This window comes from Rhizophagus irregularis, chromosome 23, assembly GCF_026210795.1.
Source record: "Rhizophagus irregularis chromosome 23, complete sequence".
Taxonomy (NCBI): Eukaryota; Fungi; Glomeromycota; class Glomeromycetes; order Glomerales; family Glomeraceae; genus Rhizophagus; species Rhizophagus irregularis.
In genome coordinates, this window is record NC_089451.1 from 2630386 (window position 1) to 2650153 (window position 19768).

A 19768-nucleotide genomic window follows, 5' to 3' on the forward strand; every position below is an offset into this window, starting at 1 on the left:
TACTTACGTTAATAATACATAAGTTTTGAATAAAACAATATTTCAAAAATACAAATTTATATACAAAAAAATGGTTATAAACTTATAAATTATAAATAGAAGTTAAGTAAATTAATTTTCAGTTTATTCAGAGCGAAATTGTTAAAATATTATATATAGCGTCATTGCTGGAATCCACAGGTGCCCCAAATAAAACATAAAAATGAACATATAAACAAAAAATTTTTTTTTCGTCTAAAAATGATACACGTTTCACAAACAACACATGTGATTTTTAGTACAATTGGATTATTCTAGAAAAATTTTTAATAGTATGGTATTTCTTGTATTTGACGATCATTTGCATCTATAAATAGTAAAATCCCCCGAAAATTAATTATAAAAATACTACACGTGATTGCCGAATTACGAATTAACTGTAAAAAAAACGTTATTTTGACATTTTTTTAAATTAACTATAATAAAAAAAATGTTATTTTGATGTTTTTAACTTTTTTAACATTATTTTAAATTAGCTATAATAAAAAAATGTTATGTTTTTTTAATAATAACAATTGTGTATACCTCCTTTCAAGAATAATCAATCTTATGACAATGGTTTCTTTTGAACAACATGAAGAAATTTTTGAAACTATTATTAAAACGAAAAGGAGAATAATTTGTTGGAGATAAGTAAAAAAATTTCTGGATCAAGCAAAAGAACTATATAACTATATATAGACTTGAATTATGTAAATATTAATAATACTGATAGTAATAATAACTATAAGTAGTACGATAGTATTTTGGATTTATTTAAAACTAATGGATATTGTAGGCTAAGCCCTTTTTCTAAGATGATATTGAATGAGAATGATGACAATATTTATGACGATCCAGTAACTGAAACAATCATTAATTTTCGTTGGCAAGAAGCAAGAAATTTATTTTTGTTTCTCTTTATCTGATTTCTATTTGTTTTATATTAACTAGCAGTTAGTTGGGCATATTTGAATAATGGCAATATTATAAATGGAAATTTTTTATTGGTATTAATTTTCGTGTTTTATTATTTGGCAGTTTATCAACTTATTACTGAAGTATTACAATTCTATTATCATGGACCTAAGAATTATTTTGGTGAAATATTCAATATCTTAACTTTTAAGCACAACTTCCATTAAATGAAAATACAGTCAGAACTCGATATAATGAACCCTCCGGTTAGGCAATTTTGGATCGTTATATCAGATATTTGATAAATCAAATATTCTTAATATACTGATTATATAGTAAAAAATATAAAAATTCGGTATACCAAATTTTTATTAATAAAAAAAATGATTTTAATTGTATTACATGTTGTGCTAATTTGTTTATTATTAATATCATATTCTTACAGAAATTATTAAATTCCAAAATTAAGGCATAAATGTCAGGTGATCTGCTGCGCTGCATAGTGCCAGCTGGGAATAAGTTAATTCTGGCCAGAGTTAGGTGGTAATCGGCTTATCGCGAATAATAAATACATATAACTGGTTTATGATCAAACTTCGTTATATATAATATCACGAAATTTATAATAAAATCGGTATATAGTGATAAAATTTAATATAGACGGTTTTGGTTTGAGAAAAAAGTTCATTATAGGCTAAAATCGGTTTATCACGAATCGTTATATCAAGTTCTGACTGTAACTTAAATGCTTATAAATGTTCATTTTTCCATTTTCTTAATTGGTAAGTTATTAATTTGCAATTGATCATCATCTATATAAAAATATACAAATTTTTTATATCTCCGATTGACAGGTACGTATAAAATATGTATTAGCTATTAATTTAATAAGAAGTATTATTCTTACTTATCTTCCTCTCAACAGATATTGGTATTTATTTTTATAGTATAATAATTATCGTAATTCTGCTCCTTTTACTTATGTCGATTGTAATGTATAAATTCGGACACATAATATTGGTAACTTGGTATGAAAACTTTATTATTTTATTCGTTTCATTTTAAATTAAACTATATTTATCTATTTATTATAAATAGATGCACAGATTTTATGAATGAGTATGATGAATCTATTTGCTATAAATCTTTTTCCAAAGCTATAATATTTGCTAGGATTATTGATAATTTGGTTCAAAAAATGAAGATAATTTGCTTACTTTGATTGTTTGTATATCCCTTGTAATTATTACAAATCATAACTGATAATTGCTATTCTTACGGTGTAAAGTCTTTTTTTTTTTAAAATAAATTTAATTATTATTAACTTTTATTTATACATTTGTTGTTTTAGTATAATATCATAAACTAAAATAGATGAGCATTATTAAGTCATCGAGCGAATCTTATAGCAGATTATAAACTTGAACCAAAACATATTTATTATTTTGGACAATCTAATATATTAGAAGATTCTTATTTATAAAGGATTTGAATTTTAATTGATGAAGCTTCAATTTTTTGTATATAAATATGAAGATTAAATAAAAATCATTGTATTATAATTTATAACACAGGTTGAAAAGTGAAAAATCAGTCACCAATCGGTCACCAATCAGGTACCTGATTGGTGACCGATTGGTAACTGATTGATGCCTGATTTTTCACTTTTCGACCTGTGTAACATGAATTGAAAATTTTATTTTAAAATTATATAATCAATTAATGAAATTAATGAATATAATGATGAGATCTTTATCACCGTTTTCAGAATGGTGTATGCAGTTTATTTGTGATTGTATACTCGAATACCAATATTCGCCCAGTTTTCATTTGGTTATTATCTATATTTTGTCCAGTTTTTATCCAGGTTTCAGTTTTCTTCAAATTTAACTGCGTACATCATTTTGAAAACAGCGATAAAGTATATATAATAATAGAAAATTATGATTTATCACATATGTGATTTATCGCTATACCCATTTGTCATGTGATTTGATTGGTTTAATTATGTAATAGATATGGATTTGCGTAATCATTTTATTGTAATGATGTAAAATAAACTATAATCACGTGAATTATACTTTTAATAAACTTTCAATTATCAAGTAGATCAGTATTTCCCACGGCTTTTCTCTCTCTCTTTCAAAATGTTTTCATTTTAGCTATTACTTTCATTAATATTTGAACGTAAAACACTATTTTTTCGCTAATATTGAACATAAACATACCTTTTTTTCATTAATATTGAATGTAAACTACTTTATTTACTACTTTATGGAAAATATGGAAGAAGAGGCTAGCAAAGACACTCAAACCTCAGAATTTACATATGGTATGTATAGGTTAGGGTTAGGGTTAGGGTTAGGGTATGTTGGATTAGGGTTTGGATTAAGGTTAGGGTTAGATTAGGATAGTGGGTTAGTGTTAGTAATGTGGACTTTATAATTTACTAATTATTTATTTATTTTTTTTTAGATGATTGCAATAATATAGGTAACGAAATGATCTTGTCTAATGAGAATCACCATACATTATTGTATTCGGAAAGGAAGTTTGAATCATGGGAAGCTTGTGAAAATTTTATTATCATGTGGGCCAAGTAGCAGGGCTTTCGGATTATTAAGGATCGTGTAGTATATTTGGAACGTATCATCCGTCATCACACATATATATGTTCTCACAGTCGTACCTATGAATCAAATTCTACTAGAGACACTGTTACAAAAAAAATTGGTTGTCCGTTTGTTGTTAATGCATCATGCCCAAAATTGAAAACCCCTGAGGAATATGTGATTATTAATAAGATAGTTGAACAATATAACCATCCTTTAGATGTATCAATAGTTGAATTTGAAGATTCTAGAAAATTTACTGATTCAATGATCGAAGATATCAAATTTATGACAGTTTCTTGTAAGTTTGGAGCTACAGTACAAAGAAAATTCCTTGAGGGGAAATATCCAACCCACCCACTTTATTTATGAGAACTTTACAACACTATTCAAAGATTTTGACCTACAAAGGAATCATTATTAAATGATGCAGCTAAACTTTCTAATTGGCTTGATAGTCAAAAGGAAATTGATTCTCGTTGGCTTATATTTCGTGGTTTGGATGAAGATAATACTTTAACTCATTTGTCTTGGATGACGCCATATCAAGTTGAGAATTGGGTGAAATATTCTGACTGTGTTATAAATGATGTTACTCATAAGACTAATCGCTATGGTATGGCGTTGTCTTTAATTGTTGGATTTAATAATGATCGAAAAAATTTGATACTTGCTCAAGGACTATTGATTGATGAAAGTCTTGATTCGCATATTTGGATGTTCAATAATATTGTTGAAGCTACTGGAATTCGACCAGTTGTTATTATCACTGATTCTGATCCGGCTATAGCATATGTAAATATTATGGTTTCTTACACAAGTTACATTAAATTTTATTTCTATAACTAGGAACAAGAAATTTAATGTCAGGAATAATTAATTAGAATGCATGAATAGAAATAATGTATCAATAGAAAAAATGTATTAATCGAAAGAATGTATCAATAGAAAGATAATAGTAATATGTTAATAATTGTTAATAATTAATTTGTATAGTTATTGCTTTGCTTTAATTAATTAATTTATTTATTTTATGTGAAGTTAGGATAAACAATTAAACAGGATATATACCCTCGAAAGGGAGTTAAACCTACTTCTTGTTATCATTGCTTTGCTTTAATAAAAATAACAATAAACTAATCACATGATAATAGTCTAAACACATGACATTTGAGGACTAGCGATATATCGCCGTAGCGATAAAAAAAAATCCATAGTAATATATGTTATTTTTGAAATTGAATGTGTCCGGAATAAGGCTAGTGCTAACTGAAATTACAATAGCGTTGGCCAACTGTTGGCCGGCGTTAATAATATCATGTGATTCTATATGGTTCGAGTTAAAAAATTCTCTTGTCTCGAGAGTTTAACTCAACTTGAATACACAAATGCGTTTAGTAAACGGGTTAATGTTTTTATTTTGAGTGTCTCTTCTTTTAGTAGAATTTGTAAACAGTTCCGCAATCCATTGATCTGCCGGATATATCTGTTACTGTAAACCCGATTGAAAATTTGTTGAACGGATAGTTTTATTCACTTAAAAATGATCATTTGATCGGATTTGTCGCCTTTTCAAATTAGTTGCGACCTATAAGTAACACCCTTAAAATAAGATCACCCTTAAAATAAGGTTTTCAAAAATTCGTGATTATCATCAGTTGAAACCAAAAAGACTGATTACTAGCGATTCTTCTAGTAGTTTCCTTGTTTAAAACATTAATGTTACACAAATTTTAACGTGAAGAATTGAGGGTTCACCAATATTTCCTCCAGGAATCAGTCTTTTTTTAAATAATGGTTCAATAAGATTGCTGATAATCACAAATTTTGGAAATCAATTGTGTTATTTAGATTTGAAGAAGGCGATAAATATTCTCTTTTTAGCATTTTTGTTCTAACTTTTTTCAATCACTCATATTTTTCGTAGAACAAGTCTTTACCACAATTTTTCAACTATATCTAAATAGATGAAAGTGCTGAAATTTCATGACGGTTTGGCATATCAGTCTCTCACCGTCAACATTTGAATACACCTCTTTTTGATTGGGATATAGTGGTCTATATAAGTGAGATCTTATCTTGTATGTATAAAGCCAAATGATTTTTCTTTTAAAATAAACTATTTTTTTTTTAAAAAAAAAATTTCTTTATTTCAGAACGATCCCTATAAAAAAATTTTCAAAAAATTGATCACATGTCTTAGTTTCTCCAGAATAAAAACTAGAAAAATGATCATTTATCGGAGATTTTTCCAAAATTTTTTTTATAGGGTAACATTTTTTGTAATACATAAAAATTTGTGTACGCAATTGCCGCAGTAAATTATCCTCCTCTTCCGCAGTTATAACATTTTTTTGTTGTTGTTGTTAAATGGTATTTGTTAACGATTTATTAGTATAAGATGCAGAACTTAGGCTGTTGCAACCTAATTGTTTGTTTAACGTCCAGGCCTTTTGAAAAAATTAAGGGGGGAGGGGGGCTTAAGTTAAACAAACTAAATAAATAAACATAGGAAAATTTGAAAATTTCAGAAGGGATTATTTATCATTATATGTTTATTAGCTTTTAAATTTTTTCAAAAATAGAGGGGGTATTTAATAATAAGTGTTTATTAGATCTCAAATTTTTAAAAAAATAGAGGGGGGTGGTGGACGTTAAACAAATAATCAAGTTGGAACGGCCTTACACAGACAAAATGCGTATAACCTACATTCATGCACATCTATAGATGTCATTCCTGTCATACCAAATTCCGCAGTTATAACATTCAAGATTATGCCATTATCAGTTAAATAGGTGACGTAGATTATCAAAGTGGAGGTTACATGATTTATTACGTTACTCCATAACAGGAAATATTTTACATTAATACTCAAATTTGTTATAACGCAAAAAACAGATGGGCGTTGTACTAATCAAGATACGATGTGATTGGAAAATTCTTGTACTACCGTGTAACTGAAATTTTTTATATTGTATACTCCCTTCGCTTTGGGCAATTAAATTTTTGTTTTGTGGCGTGTATAAAAGCAACACAAACTAAAAAGTAAGCAAAATTTGTTAAGACATTGGGCGAATCTTATAGCAGATTATGAAGCGTCCATCATACTCATTTTCAAAATCGTGAACCAACGAAACGTATTTATTATTTTGGTCAATATAAAACATTAGAAGATTGATATGTTAATAGAAAAGATGACCAAAAGAAAATCTACAAATGATTTTAATTGATGAAACTTCAATTTTGTAAATGAAAAATGATGATTAAAATATATTGCAATTTGTAAAATAAGAATTGAAAACAAAAAATTTTAAAAAAATCATAAAATCAAATATATCGACAAGAAAATTATTTTACAGTATACAAAATATGAATTAATTTAAACTTATTTTGAAAAAATATGATTTAATATTTATTATACTAAACTTAATTATTTAAATTTAAAGTACTTAGCATTCTGGAAATTTTTTTAGGCGACGGGGTGTAATCTTGCATAAATTTGTTTTTATAATTTATAACGTAAGCTTACGTATGGTTACACCCGGTACAGGGTTACGTATCATGATTATTCCCAATTCCACATTATCCGATAATTTAAAATTCATGAGAAAAATTTTTTCTGGCCTATGAAATACTTTTAATGAAATATCAGATATTGTTATGATGTTCCAAAAATCATCATATCTAGTAATAGAATATTTATTAAGTTGATTGGACCGACATAGTATGCTGTATATTAATACAGTTGTTATATTTAATATAGTTTTATTAGTATTAAATTCTACTTCTAAATTAAGGTTATCTCGCTAGTGTTACCTTTATTTGTAGTTGCTATACTCTATTTACGTCTGATTAGAATTTTCGTTTACATGCTAATTAAGTAATTTGATAGACTGTCATGCGCTCTACAAATGACGCATTTAAAAAATGAAATCTTACTTTAATATAACTTTAATAAGACAGGTCAATAATGGATAAATTTCGGTCCTTACGTGTTATAATAATATTATACGTCATAAATAAATATTCCGAAATTTTTAGGGGATAAAAAGTAATAACGGTTATTAAATACTTATTATCTTTCAACTTTCTCTTTTTTGATCTGAATACAGTAATAGCTGCATTTAATGTTTTAGTGTGCTACACTTTTTTTCTGATCATTATTTTTAGTAAAAAAAAAATAAATTTTTATAAAAATAACTATTAATATCATGACAAACACTTTTTAACTGTAAAATAATATTTCATTTAACAATGAATAGTGCTTAAACTATACATATGTGGTTAAATGAAAAATTTTTTTTTGCAGAAATTTGATTAATATGTGTGTTAAAATATATCAAATAATGTACCGTTCAGTCTTTTTTAACACGAAAGCATCTAAATTTGGAAGAAATTTCTTTGAACCATTGAATGATACAAACTTAAAATACAAATATGTTCAACAATTTCCCCTTATTTGTTATAAATGATTATTTTGCAAGTGATCAACAAATGTTTATTTAGGGTGGACATGTCCGGTGACTGAATTACTAACCCTATTTGGTCAAGAAGCATAACAATTTTGCCCCGAGTATGTAGTGTAACTAACTTAATAACTATTATTAAATAGTGTTAGTAAATGAGAAATAAATTAAATTTCTTCTCTCTTTATAAACCTAATAAAAACCAAAAAAAAAAAATATTAATAAAAATTCCAAGAAAAATGTCAGATTATGAAAACGAATCACGGGATTGGTTAGAAAGATCGATTGCTGAAGAACATATTATATATTATGAATTTTCAGACTTCAATAATTTAGAACCAATAGGAAAAGGTTTATTTGGAAGCGTCTTTCGTGCCAATTGGAAAAATAATGATACAATTTTTGCTATAAAAAAGTTTAATGATAATAAAACGATAAAAGAGGTTGTGAACGAGGTATTAAAATCATAGTAATAATAAAATATAAATATGCTGATATATGACTTTTTGGTAATTATTAACTAATATTTTTAATTTTTCTAAAGTTAAAATTACAAAAAAGGGTTGATTTTCATGAAAACATTATACGGTTCTATGGAATCACAAAAGGAGAAACTGGTAAGTCTTACCGTCAGTGTATCATGCGTAAATGATTCTTTTTTAATAAGATAAATTTCTTATTCAGGTCAATCACGCGCAACTAGAACGTACTCACTGATTTTAGAATATGCAGATAGTGGTACATTGTCAACTTACTTAAATGAGCATTTTAATAAGCTTGAATGGAATGATAAATATCGGTTAGCATTGCAACTAGCCAGTGCAGTAGCGTGTATACATGAATGCGATATCATTCATTGTGATTTGGTAATAATTTATAACTTTTGATTTATTGATTTTTGTATAAAATAATTTATTAATATTAACATAATTATTACTATAGCATGCGGAAAATATATTAATACATCAGAAAAAGATAAAATTGGCAGATTTTGGCTTGTCAAACAAAATTACTTCGTCTAGTGATCCATCAAAAATATTCGGTGCAATACCTTATATGGATCCAAAAGCTTTAAACGAAGGTCAAAATTACAAATTGAATAAAAAATCTGATGTATATAGCGTTGGGATTTTGATGTGGCAAATTTCAAGTGGATATTTACCATTTTCTAATCATGATGAACGTTTAGAAATTATTGATGGCACTCCCGTTAAATATAGTAATTTATATATAGGTAAGGTAATAAATTGAAGCTATTTGTTTTTATAGAAGTTATATTTATAATTCACAATAATTTATATTATTAGAATGTTGGAGATATGAACCACATGAACGTCCAAATATGCAAGATGTTGTTTTAGGACTTAAAACAATAATTTCTTCTGAATATAATATAATTATTGATACTACTACTAATAAAAAGGAATATAATTTATTAGTAAAATATGGAACAATTTCTGAATCAAACAAAGGAACCATAGAATTAAATAACGAATTAATAATATCAAATGATAGAAGATTAAATATTGAAAATATCTATATTGATAATAAAATAAATTCAAAAAATCGGATGATAACGGATTCTAGTAATAATTCAACAAGAAGATCAGTATTGGTAGATTATTTTGGTCCGATATTTAATAAATTAATTCCACCTATAAAATTAATAATGATTCCAATTAAAAAGCGTTATCGAGATTATGATTTTAATCAAGTTCAACGACTAATTGATCGAAAAGTATTACAATTAAATCAATTAAATCAAGAAATAGACAATTTCATTATAAAAAAAATTATTAATATTATAATATCATTTGTTTCTTGGGTTATTTTTATTATTTCAATAGATGAGTAGGCAAAGATTGAGAGATGATAATTACTCAATAGATCCTAAGATCCATCACGTATTAGGTTATATTCATGGGTCCTATATAAATTCGCATGTGCTGTGACACGTGATTCTATGTAGCCTAGTTAAAGTTGGAAATCACATTATGTACAATATGTATAAACTAAACATCGACGAATTTTATAATATACTAGTCTTTAACTTCCTCCGCCTGACGGACAGTTAGGGCGCCTTAGAGCATTTAACCTTTTTTTCAACTCTTTTAAAGCGGCATTTATTGCATATTTTAGATTAGTTATAATTTCTACTTTTTTTTTAAATTAGCTAAAAAAAAAGCATTTGACGATATTTCTGATTCATCATAATTAGAAAAAGTGATAGTTTAATTTTTATATTTAAATAGTAAATACAGTAGTAAGCAAAATTTTTCACGTGACTTTGAAATTAAATTTTTTTTTCTTTTTTTTTAGAGAAAACTTAACCTAGACCGGGGGTTCAAGTCAATTATTCTGGACCATGGGGGTTCAGGTTTATTATCCTAGACCTATAACTTAATTTGGAAAGAAGATTTATTTCCATATACAGTATTTACAGTTATTATTGGTTATTTATATAATAAAAAAAAATTACGCGTAAAAGTTTACACGAAGTCTTCCGCAGTATTTTCGGAATAAAGTTTTTCCTAAAAGTTTTTCCATATATCGTAGTAAAATATAATAGAGCCACAGTATGACTAAAGACTTGACCTCCCCCCAAACTTATCAACCTCAAGTTGGCGATAATTTCAAAAATCATGATGAGTTTGTTAATAAAATTAAAAGTTATGCACGTAATCTTGGTTTTGTTATTAGACTTGGAAAGGTTGAATATGTAAATACTACCAAAAATAAAAATACTAAAGAACAAGAGAATATAACAAAAAAACTTCGAAAAAGAACATTATTATGCTCTAGAGCTGGTTGTTCTGAGCCAAAGGAATATATTTTAGATAATGAAAACTCAAATATCAAAGAACGAAATCGAAAATCTCAACGTTGTAACTGTTCTTTTTATATTCGTGCTTCTTTGGATAGTTCCAATGGTTTATGGTATATTATTAACATGAACCTTACTCATAATCATCAAATGGTTGATGAATACCATCGATTTTTCATGTCTAATGAACGGAATATTCCTGATGATGTTAAGCAACGAATTGCATTATTACGTCGTGCTGGTGTAGATGTTCCAACTATACGTGCAATTTTAAAAGAGGAGTTTGGTGATTGTGTTACATGGGTATACAATGATATTTATAACTTTATCTATCAATTGGAAGGTTCTGGTTCAGAAAAGAAGGAATTTGACGCTGAAGAGTTTATAAAAGTATTAGAGCAATTTAAATATGATAATGACGAATTTTTTTATTATATAGATATTAATAATAATACACAAAGATTAGAGCGTGTAATTTGGATGTTCCCTGAACAACGTATTAATTATAGTAGATTTAATGATATAGTGGTATTTGACAATACGTATAAGACAAATCGCTTTCAAATGCCATTTGGTATTTTTACGGGAGTAAATAACTATGGGCATAGTATATGTTTTGCCGGCGCGCTGATGATTGATGAAACAGAAGATAATTTTATTTGGGTATTTACCAAATTCCTTGAAATGGTTAATCAGCATGCACCGTTAGTTATTCTTACTGATGATGATCGTGCAATGGCTAATGCTTACTCAAAAGTTTTGCGACCATTAGGTACAAAGCATCGCTTATGTCAATGGCATTTAATGAAAAATGTTATGAAAAATTTATCTGCGAAACTTGGTAATAAATGGACATCATTTATAAATGACCTTTATAAATGCTTTGGAGAAATGGATATTTCAAAATTTCTCTCTCAATGGGATGTGATTAAAACATCTTATCCACTTGCATCAACTTATTTATCACGAATGGAAAAAACAAAAGAAAAGTGGGCAGCTTGCTTTAATTGTAATGTATTTATGGCTGATATGACTACCACGCAACGTGGAGAGTCTATGAATAATATGATGAAAGGTTACTTAGATGCAAGCACATCTTTATTGACATTTATTACTGCATTTCAATCAGCATTAGACGCGCAAATAGAAAAAACTGAATTTTATGTATATCAACAAGATAATTTTAACGTTTTATACAAAACTATAAGTCCATTTGAACGTCAAGCTGCGTCAATATTAACTACCTATTCACTTAAAAAAACTCAAGAACAACTGATGCAATCTTTTACATATAGCTGTGAAAATATTTCAAGGTATTATATATTTATTATACAATTATTGTAATTAATTATATTTTATAGTAATAAATTTATTTACATTTATACAGTCAAGAAAATAATGCTGAATTAATTTTTCAAGTTCAAAGATTTGAAAAAGAAACAAATGGAAGAATTGTAAAATACAATTCTAATTCTAATTGTTTTACATGTTCTTGTGGATATACTCAATTTTCAGGTTTTATATGCCGACATATTTTTCGTACTGCAGTACAATTAAATTTAAAAGAGCTTCCAACTAGCCTTTTTTATGAACGATGGAAAAAAAATCCAAGTGAAGAAAATCTTATTAATGCTTATATCAATTTTTCAACTTCACCAACTTCACAACAATTATCTAACAATCAATCTAATGATGATCAAGATCAAAATCATCAATATATGCTTACACGATTATTACAAAAGATACAACGATTTGTAACGCAAAATCCTATAATATCTAAAACTTTATATATTTCTTTCAATGAAATATTTACTTCTGAAGTTGAAAATCTGAATAAAGCACAATTCAAAGTACAATCCAACACTTTGAATATTATACCAACAGTAAAAAATCCCTTAGTAGTTCGTGGAAAAGGTCGTCCATCTAATAAGAGAATTAAAAGTGCAGGAGAATTAACTGATAAATCTAATAATAAAAAAAAGAAAAAAACTGATGAAAATACTAATAATAATATGTCAGAAAACATTGGTTTTGATAATTGTGAACCAATTTACATAACACAGAATATACAACCATTACATGAAATTCAAAATCTTACAACACTTTCACAACATTGTACTTTACCTTCTCCTCAAGTTCCACATTTTGACGAACCTGATTTTCTTTCTAATAAATTAAATTTAGGTAAGTGTATTTTTAAATGTTCATGCATCTGATCCTTTATATTAATGGTTAGTATATCATTAATTTTAAAAATCATTAAATTAAGAAAACGATCAAGACAAAAATATTGAATGTCCTTATTGTGATGAAACTTTACCAAATCCATTACCATCAAAAGTTTCAGAGTATTTAAATGATATCTCAACGGGAAAAAGTAAGTATTACAATGTTTTAAATAAAATTCCCTTTAATAAAATGATTAACTTAATTTTCTGATTTATATAACAGAATCAGCTTGTACTATAGTTGAACAATATGAGTTTTGTCTAGTTCATAAAGGTGAAGGAACAATCATTCCCTGTGGGATTGAAAAAGGATATCCATTGTATATAGATTTTGCAAAGTTACCTAATCGAATTACAGAATTGAAGTCAGATTTGCTAAAAATTATAAAAGGTCAACGTTATAGTGAATTTCGTGTAGATGCAGTTAAAAGAATTCAAGAAATAGGTAAATCAAAAGTGGATCATCCATTATATCAAATCAATTATTTTGAATCTTTTCAAGTAAGTCTAAAATTGGCATTTTTTCGTTTAATATTATTAATTTAATTTTAATAAATTTTATTCACAATTTTTAGCCTGGATATTACGGGCCTAAAGGTTTAGAAGTTATCTCAAAGACTTTGATCGAAATGTTTGTTCAACCTAGAATATTGACCGAAAACCTTTGTGCTCCACAATCCTCATCACAGTATTTAGTCCAAGTTTTGGTACCTGAAACTGCGATTAGGCTTATTGCAGAGGATCTTGGAGGTATTCCTTTAAATATGGCAAAAAATGTTATGAACGATAGTGTTGAATTTGGATTTTATGTTCATAAAGATAGTAATACGTAATTTTACTTATTCAATGTATTGTAATTATGTTTAATCAATGCATTATATTTTACCAAAATATATTTTCTTTATTACACTATTTTCAAATACACCAAGTAAATAATTAATATAAAAAATAAAAAATACTCAAGAAAAATTAAACCACTTTTTGAAACCAACTCACAGCCCAAGAGGAGAGAATAAGATAATTAAAAGTGTTATATCCCAAAAATTTATAACAGCACCAAGAAATTTAACGTATGTAAATAAATAGTATAATCTACAAATTCCATTAAAATTTATTTAAAATACCTCTTGAATCTTAAAAGAAAAATGTTCTATTAAGCAGTATTCGTCTTCTTTTATTGTAAATATAAAGGTTCAAACAAATGTGCTTGTTAGTCATCGCTCTCAAAAGAAAAAAACTAAAAAAAATTTAATAGAGTTCTGAAGACTAAAAGAAATACCGTATCACTTTAAATTGGCATATTTATGTTATAGCATCCTAAGTATAAATATAATAATATTTTATTTCGCTAGCCAATTTTTTGGTAGTCGGTAAGAAAAGTGTACGATAAAAAAATGTTTATTTAAAAAAATAAGGTACAATTTTGGTAATTAATTTTTTACTAAAAAAAGAAGGAGGTCTAGCTTGCTTTGTCTGAACCCCGGGGGTCTAGGATAATGATCCTGAACCGGGGGTCTAGGTTAAGGACGCTCTTTTTTTTATTACAATGACTTTTTCACAATTCGCTTATAATGTCTTAACTAAATCATTTATTACTTTATTTGAACCAATATCCCACATTGCCATAACAAATGGGAGAGACCGGTTAAAACTAATTTGACCATAAATTTTACTGAATGCATTCTCGCGCAAAAAGTTTAGGATCACCCGGTAAATTGTAGAAAAAATGGCTTTTTCTAATTAATCAATATTTTAATAAGCCGTAAAAAATTATGTATACTTTAATAAAGAATAATTTTTTTATTATTACAAAACATTTATTAGCATTTAATGTTTCGCATAGTCCCGTGACATTGTTTTATATCACGTGATTCTTCGAGAGAAAAAAAAAATCGTTAAAAAATAAAATATAAAACTCTTTTTAAATAAAATTCTTATTATGTACAACATAACAAAAAGAAATTCCCAGCTTGTAACTTCATAAAATTTAAAACTACAATATTGATAAAGTTTTTTAATAAAAATGCTTAATTTTTGGTGAAAATTATAAGTAATAATAAAACATTCCTCAGTACCTGGTGGGATAACCACAAGCTTTTATTACTGCTTCTATTCTACGATTCATGCTCTCTACAAGCTTTTGGTAAACCTCATGTGAAATTTCAGACCAACATTCTTGAAGAAGTGCCTCCACTTCTCCTAAATTTTTGGTTTGTTTGGTTTTTCCCGTATACGCCGTTCAAAGTTCATCCCAAAAGTGCTCAATAGGATTGAGATCTGGGCTTTGTCCTGGCCATTATAATAAATTTATTCCCATTTCTTTTAGAAAATTTCTTGTTCTCGCGCTTGTATGAATGGGTGCATTATCTTGTTTGAATAGATAATCACCATTTAGCTCTATAAAAAAATGGATCACGTATTTCTTTGTGCTATCAACTCGACCATCAATTCTTACTAAAGGTCCTAATAAACCATGAAAACCACCCACATACCCCCTCCATGCTTCATTGTCGGAACAAGGCAATTAACGTTATATTTTTCCTCCCGGAGGCAAAACCGAAATTTTTACATCATTTTGAAACATAGTAAATCGAGATTTGTCACTCCATACTATTTTTTTTACAATCATCTATGGTCGATAAACGTCTTCCACGAGCCCAATTTAAACGTATTCGTATTTTTCGATTATTTTCACTAATACTAGGATTTCTAAGGGCTGTACAACTGTTATAGCCCATTTCATATAATTTTTGCTGCATAGTACACCTACATGCATTATTACCAGTAGATTCATTGAAATTTTCTCTTATTTTTTCCACAGGTTTACGCCAGTTTTTGGTAACAATGGCCTTAAGGTGTCGTTTATCCCGTTCAGTCAACTTTTTTGGGCGTTCACTTGCTTCGGGAAGCAACGGTAATAGCACCTTTTTCGCGATATTTTGTTATTATATTATGTATAGTAGTTTTACTATAGCCTGTTTTTTCTGAAATGGTTCGTTCATAAAACCAATAAATTTTCCACGCTCAAAAATCCATTAGTTCTCTTTTTTAACATCTTGCGTTTAAAATGAAGCTAAAACATTACTACCGTAAAGTCGCAACCTTTTTTTGTTATAGGTGCTTATATTTGGGTAAATTTATATATTTGGTATATTGTAGTATTGGCCAAAATTATCATAGTGCTTACTTTCGGGTAATATAAAAATCCGGGGGTGCTTATATTCGGGACTTTACGGTAATACCTAAACAATAATGATTATGTATTTGTGTGATTTAAATGAAATGTTTATGCAGATCTTGATAGTGGTTTTCGCAACTGTCTATAATCACCTCATATATAATCACATCATGTCTATTATCACCGAATTTTAATGTCACGACAAATACCCTTTTATAATCACTATCATATGCTAATCACTAATCACTATCATTTGCTAATCACTGTCACCGGTATAAAAGAAAAATTTAGGTCCAACTTATTATAAAATAAACTATCTATAATCACATATCACATGACAATTATTTTATAATAAGTTAAAATTGGGCCAAATACATAGTGCCAGCCAGGATTATAATTTTAAAATCTAATTAGTAAAATAAAATTTTCGGATTTTTTTTTGAAAATATCATCTAAAAAAAAGCTGCATACAATCATAACAAATCATAATATAATCTTATTACATACTGTGATTAGATATGAAGTTCACTATATAATCACACCTATCTATTATAACCTATTATCACTTTTACCGAAAGTGGTGATTATTGACAAGTCTGACTGTTATAAGGACAATCATGTAATTGTGGTCACGTGTTACAAAAAATTTAAAATCGAATATTTTTTTTTTTTATTTATTGATAACGGCATTAATGAAATATAATTCCCCAATAGCTAAATATGTAAACTCTGCGGCCAAGAAGATTTCAGTTATAATGTTGACCTGTTAATTAACCGGTTAAGCCGGTCAGATTTTTTTTAGAGCAATCTCTAAAAAAAGTGCGTGCGTTACTGAATTTTTGGTTAATTTTATTATTTCATAAAAGATATTAGGTTTGATAATATTTTCAAATTTTTCGCGGAGGCGAAAAAAAATATCATATGATATGACAACCAATAATTTTTTTTTTTTTTTAAACTATACGACTACACCTGAAAAACCAAATAACTAACGTTTTAAAAAAATGTAAGGAAAAGGGTAAATAAAATTGGGGTGAATAAAATTGGGGTGAATAAAATTGGGGTGAATAAAATTGGGGTAAATAAAATTGGGGTAAATAAAACTGGGGTAAATAAAGTTGGCTCCCACTAATTCTAAAGCTTAAACTAAATTAGTTTACGTAAATCATAGATTTCCGCCAAGATCTTTGATCGTGACATTAACTTGAATGCTGTAATGCATCAAATGCATAACAAATAAGTATTCACTACATTCATTAATTACCAGTTTCGATGATTTCGCCACGAGTACTATGTAGTGTAACTTAAAAGCATTAAATGAAAGTGTCGATCAAGGGTGAATATTTCTTTCTTTCTTCCTTTTACTCCCTTAATCTAATAATAATAAAAAAAATGACAAACCATGAAACCAATCCAATATTTCACCGTTGGTTAGAAAAATCAATTAATCAAGAACATATTATATATTATGAATTTTCAGACTTCAATAATTTCCAACCAATAGGAAAAGGTTCATTTGGAAGTGTCTTACGTGCTAATTGGAAAAATACTGATACAATTTTCGCTATAAAAAAGTTTAATAACGATAAAACGACGTTAAAAGGGGTTGTTAACGAGGTATAAGGAATCATCATCATATAATGTATGATATATATATTTTTTTATATAATTATTAATCTAATTTTTAATTTATTTAAAGATAAAATTACATAAGAGAGTTGATTTTCATGAAAATATTTTACGATTCTATGGAATCACAAAAGTAGAAGAAACTGGTAATTCTATAGTGTATTGTGTTATATTATTATTAAACAAATCTTTTTAATAGAGACAATTTATTTTGATTTGTGTTCAGATGTAACTCGAACATACTCGCTGGTTTTAGAATATGCAGACAGTGGCACATTAACAACTTACTTAAATGAACATTTTAATGAGCTTGAATGGAATGATAAATACCAGTTAGCGTTGCAACTAGCCAGCGCAGTAGCATGTATGCACGAATGTGATATTATCCATTGCGATCTGGTAACAATTTTTAATCCTGATTTATTGGTTTTTGTAAAATCTAATTAATACTAACATAATTATTATAGCATGCAGATAATATATTTATACACCAGAAAAAGATAAAACTTGCAGATTTCGGTTTATCAAGAAAAATTTCTTCATCTAGTAATCCATCAAAAATATTCGGTGCGATACCTTATATGGATCCAAAAGCTTTAGATAAAGGTCTAAATTACAAATTGAATAAAAAATCTGATGTATATAGCGTCGGAATTTTAATTTGGCAAATTTCAAGTGGATATCTACCATTTTTTTCAAAATCTACAAAATGCACCAATTACGATGGACGTTTGATCTTATCTATAATAAATGGTGGGAGAGAAGAAATTATTGATGGTACTCCTGTCAAATATAGCAATTTATATACAGGTAAAATGAAAAATAATATTTGTTTTTAAGTAACCATACAAATACTATTATAATAGATATTAATTATTAATGATCATTTACATTATTAGGATGTTGGAAATACGAACCAAATGAACGTCCAAATATGCGAAATGTTGTTTCAGAACTTAAAACAATGATTTCTTTTGAACAACGTGATAAAATTATTGAAACTATTATTAACGAAGAAGAGGATAATCATTCATTGGAAATATATACTGAATCAAACAAAGGAACCATAGATTTAAATAATGAATTAATATTATCAAATAATGGATTAAACATTAATAATATAGATATTAATAATAACTTAATTTCACAAAATCAGATGATAATAGATACTAATAATAATTCATCAATATCATTGATATCAGTAGATTCTTTTGATTCAACATTTTATAAAACAATTGTTGATAAATTAATAATAGTTATAATTAAGAAACATGATCAAGGTTATACTTTTGACAAGATTCAACGTTTCATTGATCAAAAAATATCACAATTAAATCAATTAAATCAAACAGTAGATATTCTCATAAATTGGCTCATAAAAAATCAATCAATAATACAATATGTTTGGTTTCTTGGATTATTGTATTATTACGAAATTGAAGTAAATAAAGATGACAATAAAGCGTTTGAATTGTTTTTTAAAGCAGCAAATGATAATTACTCAATAGCACAAGTTTATCTTGCCAAATGTTATAATGATGGATATGGAACACAACAAAATAAAAATCTAGCATTCAATTGGTATCAAAGAGCTGTAGAAAACAAAAGCATCATTGGACAGTTTTATTTAGGATACTGTTACGAATTTAGTATTGGAACAGAAAAAAATGAAACCAAATCTATTGAGTGGTATCAAAAAGCAACTAAAAATGGAAATGGGACAGCAAAACTTTACCTTGCAAATTGTTACAAATTAGGAAACGGAGTTGAAAAAAATGAAATTAAAGCTTTTAAATATTATGAGACATTAGCAAAAAAAAGGAAACTCTGATGCTCAACATCAACTTGGGAATTGTTTTTATTATGGAATTGGAACAATAATAAATAAAAAACA

General features: G+C 27.2%; 2 protein-coding genes across 2 annotated transcripts; both read left to right on the forward strand.

Annotated features, from left to right (window-relative positions):
- Window positions 1–8254: 8254 nt before the first annotated feature.
- Window positions 8255–9870, forward strand: OCT59_015540 (uncharacterized protein; the record flags this gene model as incomplete). Its single annotated transcript, XM_025325165.1, has 5 exons — window positions 8255–8470; window positions 8560–8632; window positions 8700–8881; window positions 8958–9249; window positions 9323–9870. 5 exons carry the CDS (start codon window positions 8255–8257, stop codon window positions 9868–9870), a joined length of 1311 nt encoding a protein of 436 aa, XP_025182521.1.
- Window positions 9871–17637: 7767 nt separating this feature from the next.
- Window positions 17638–19705, forward strand: OCT59_015541 (uncharacterized protein; the record flags this gene model as incomplete). The annotated part of the gene is made up of 5 exons (XM_066140084.1): window positions 17638–17862; window positions 17945–18020; window positions 18101–18273; window positions 18342–18684; window positions 18774–19705. The coding sequence occupies 5 exons, from the start codon at window positions 17638–17640 to the stop codon at window positions 19703–19705; spliced, it is 1749 nt and encodes a 582-aa protein (XP_066002900.1).
- Window positions 19706–19768: the final 63 nt, after the last annotated feature.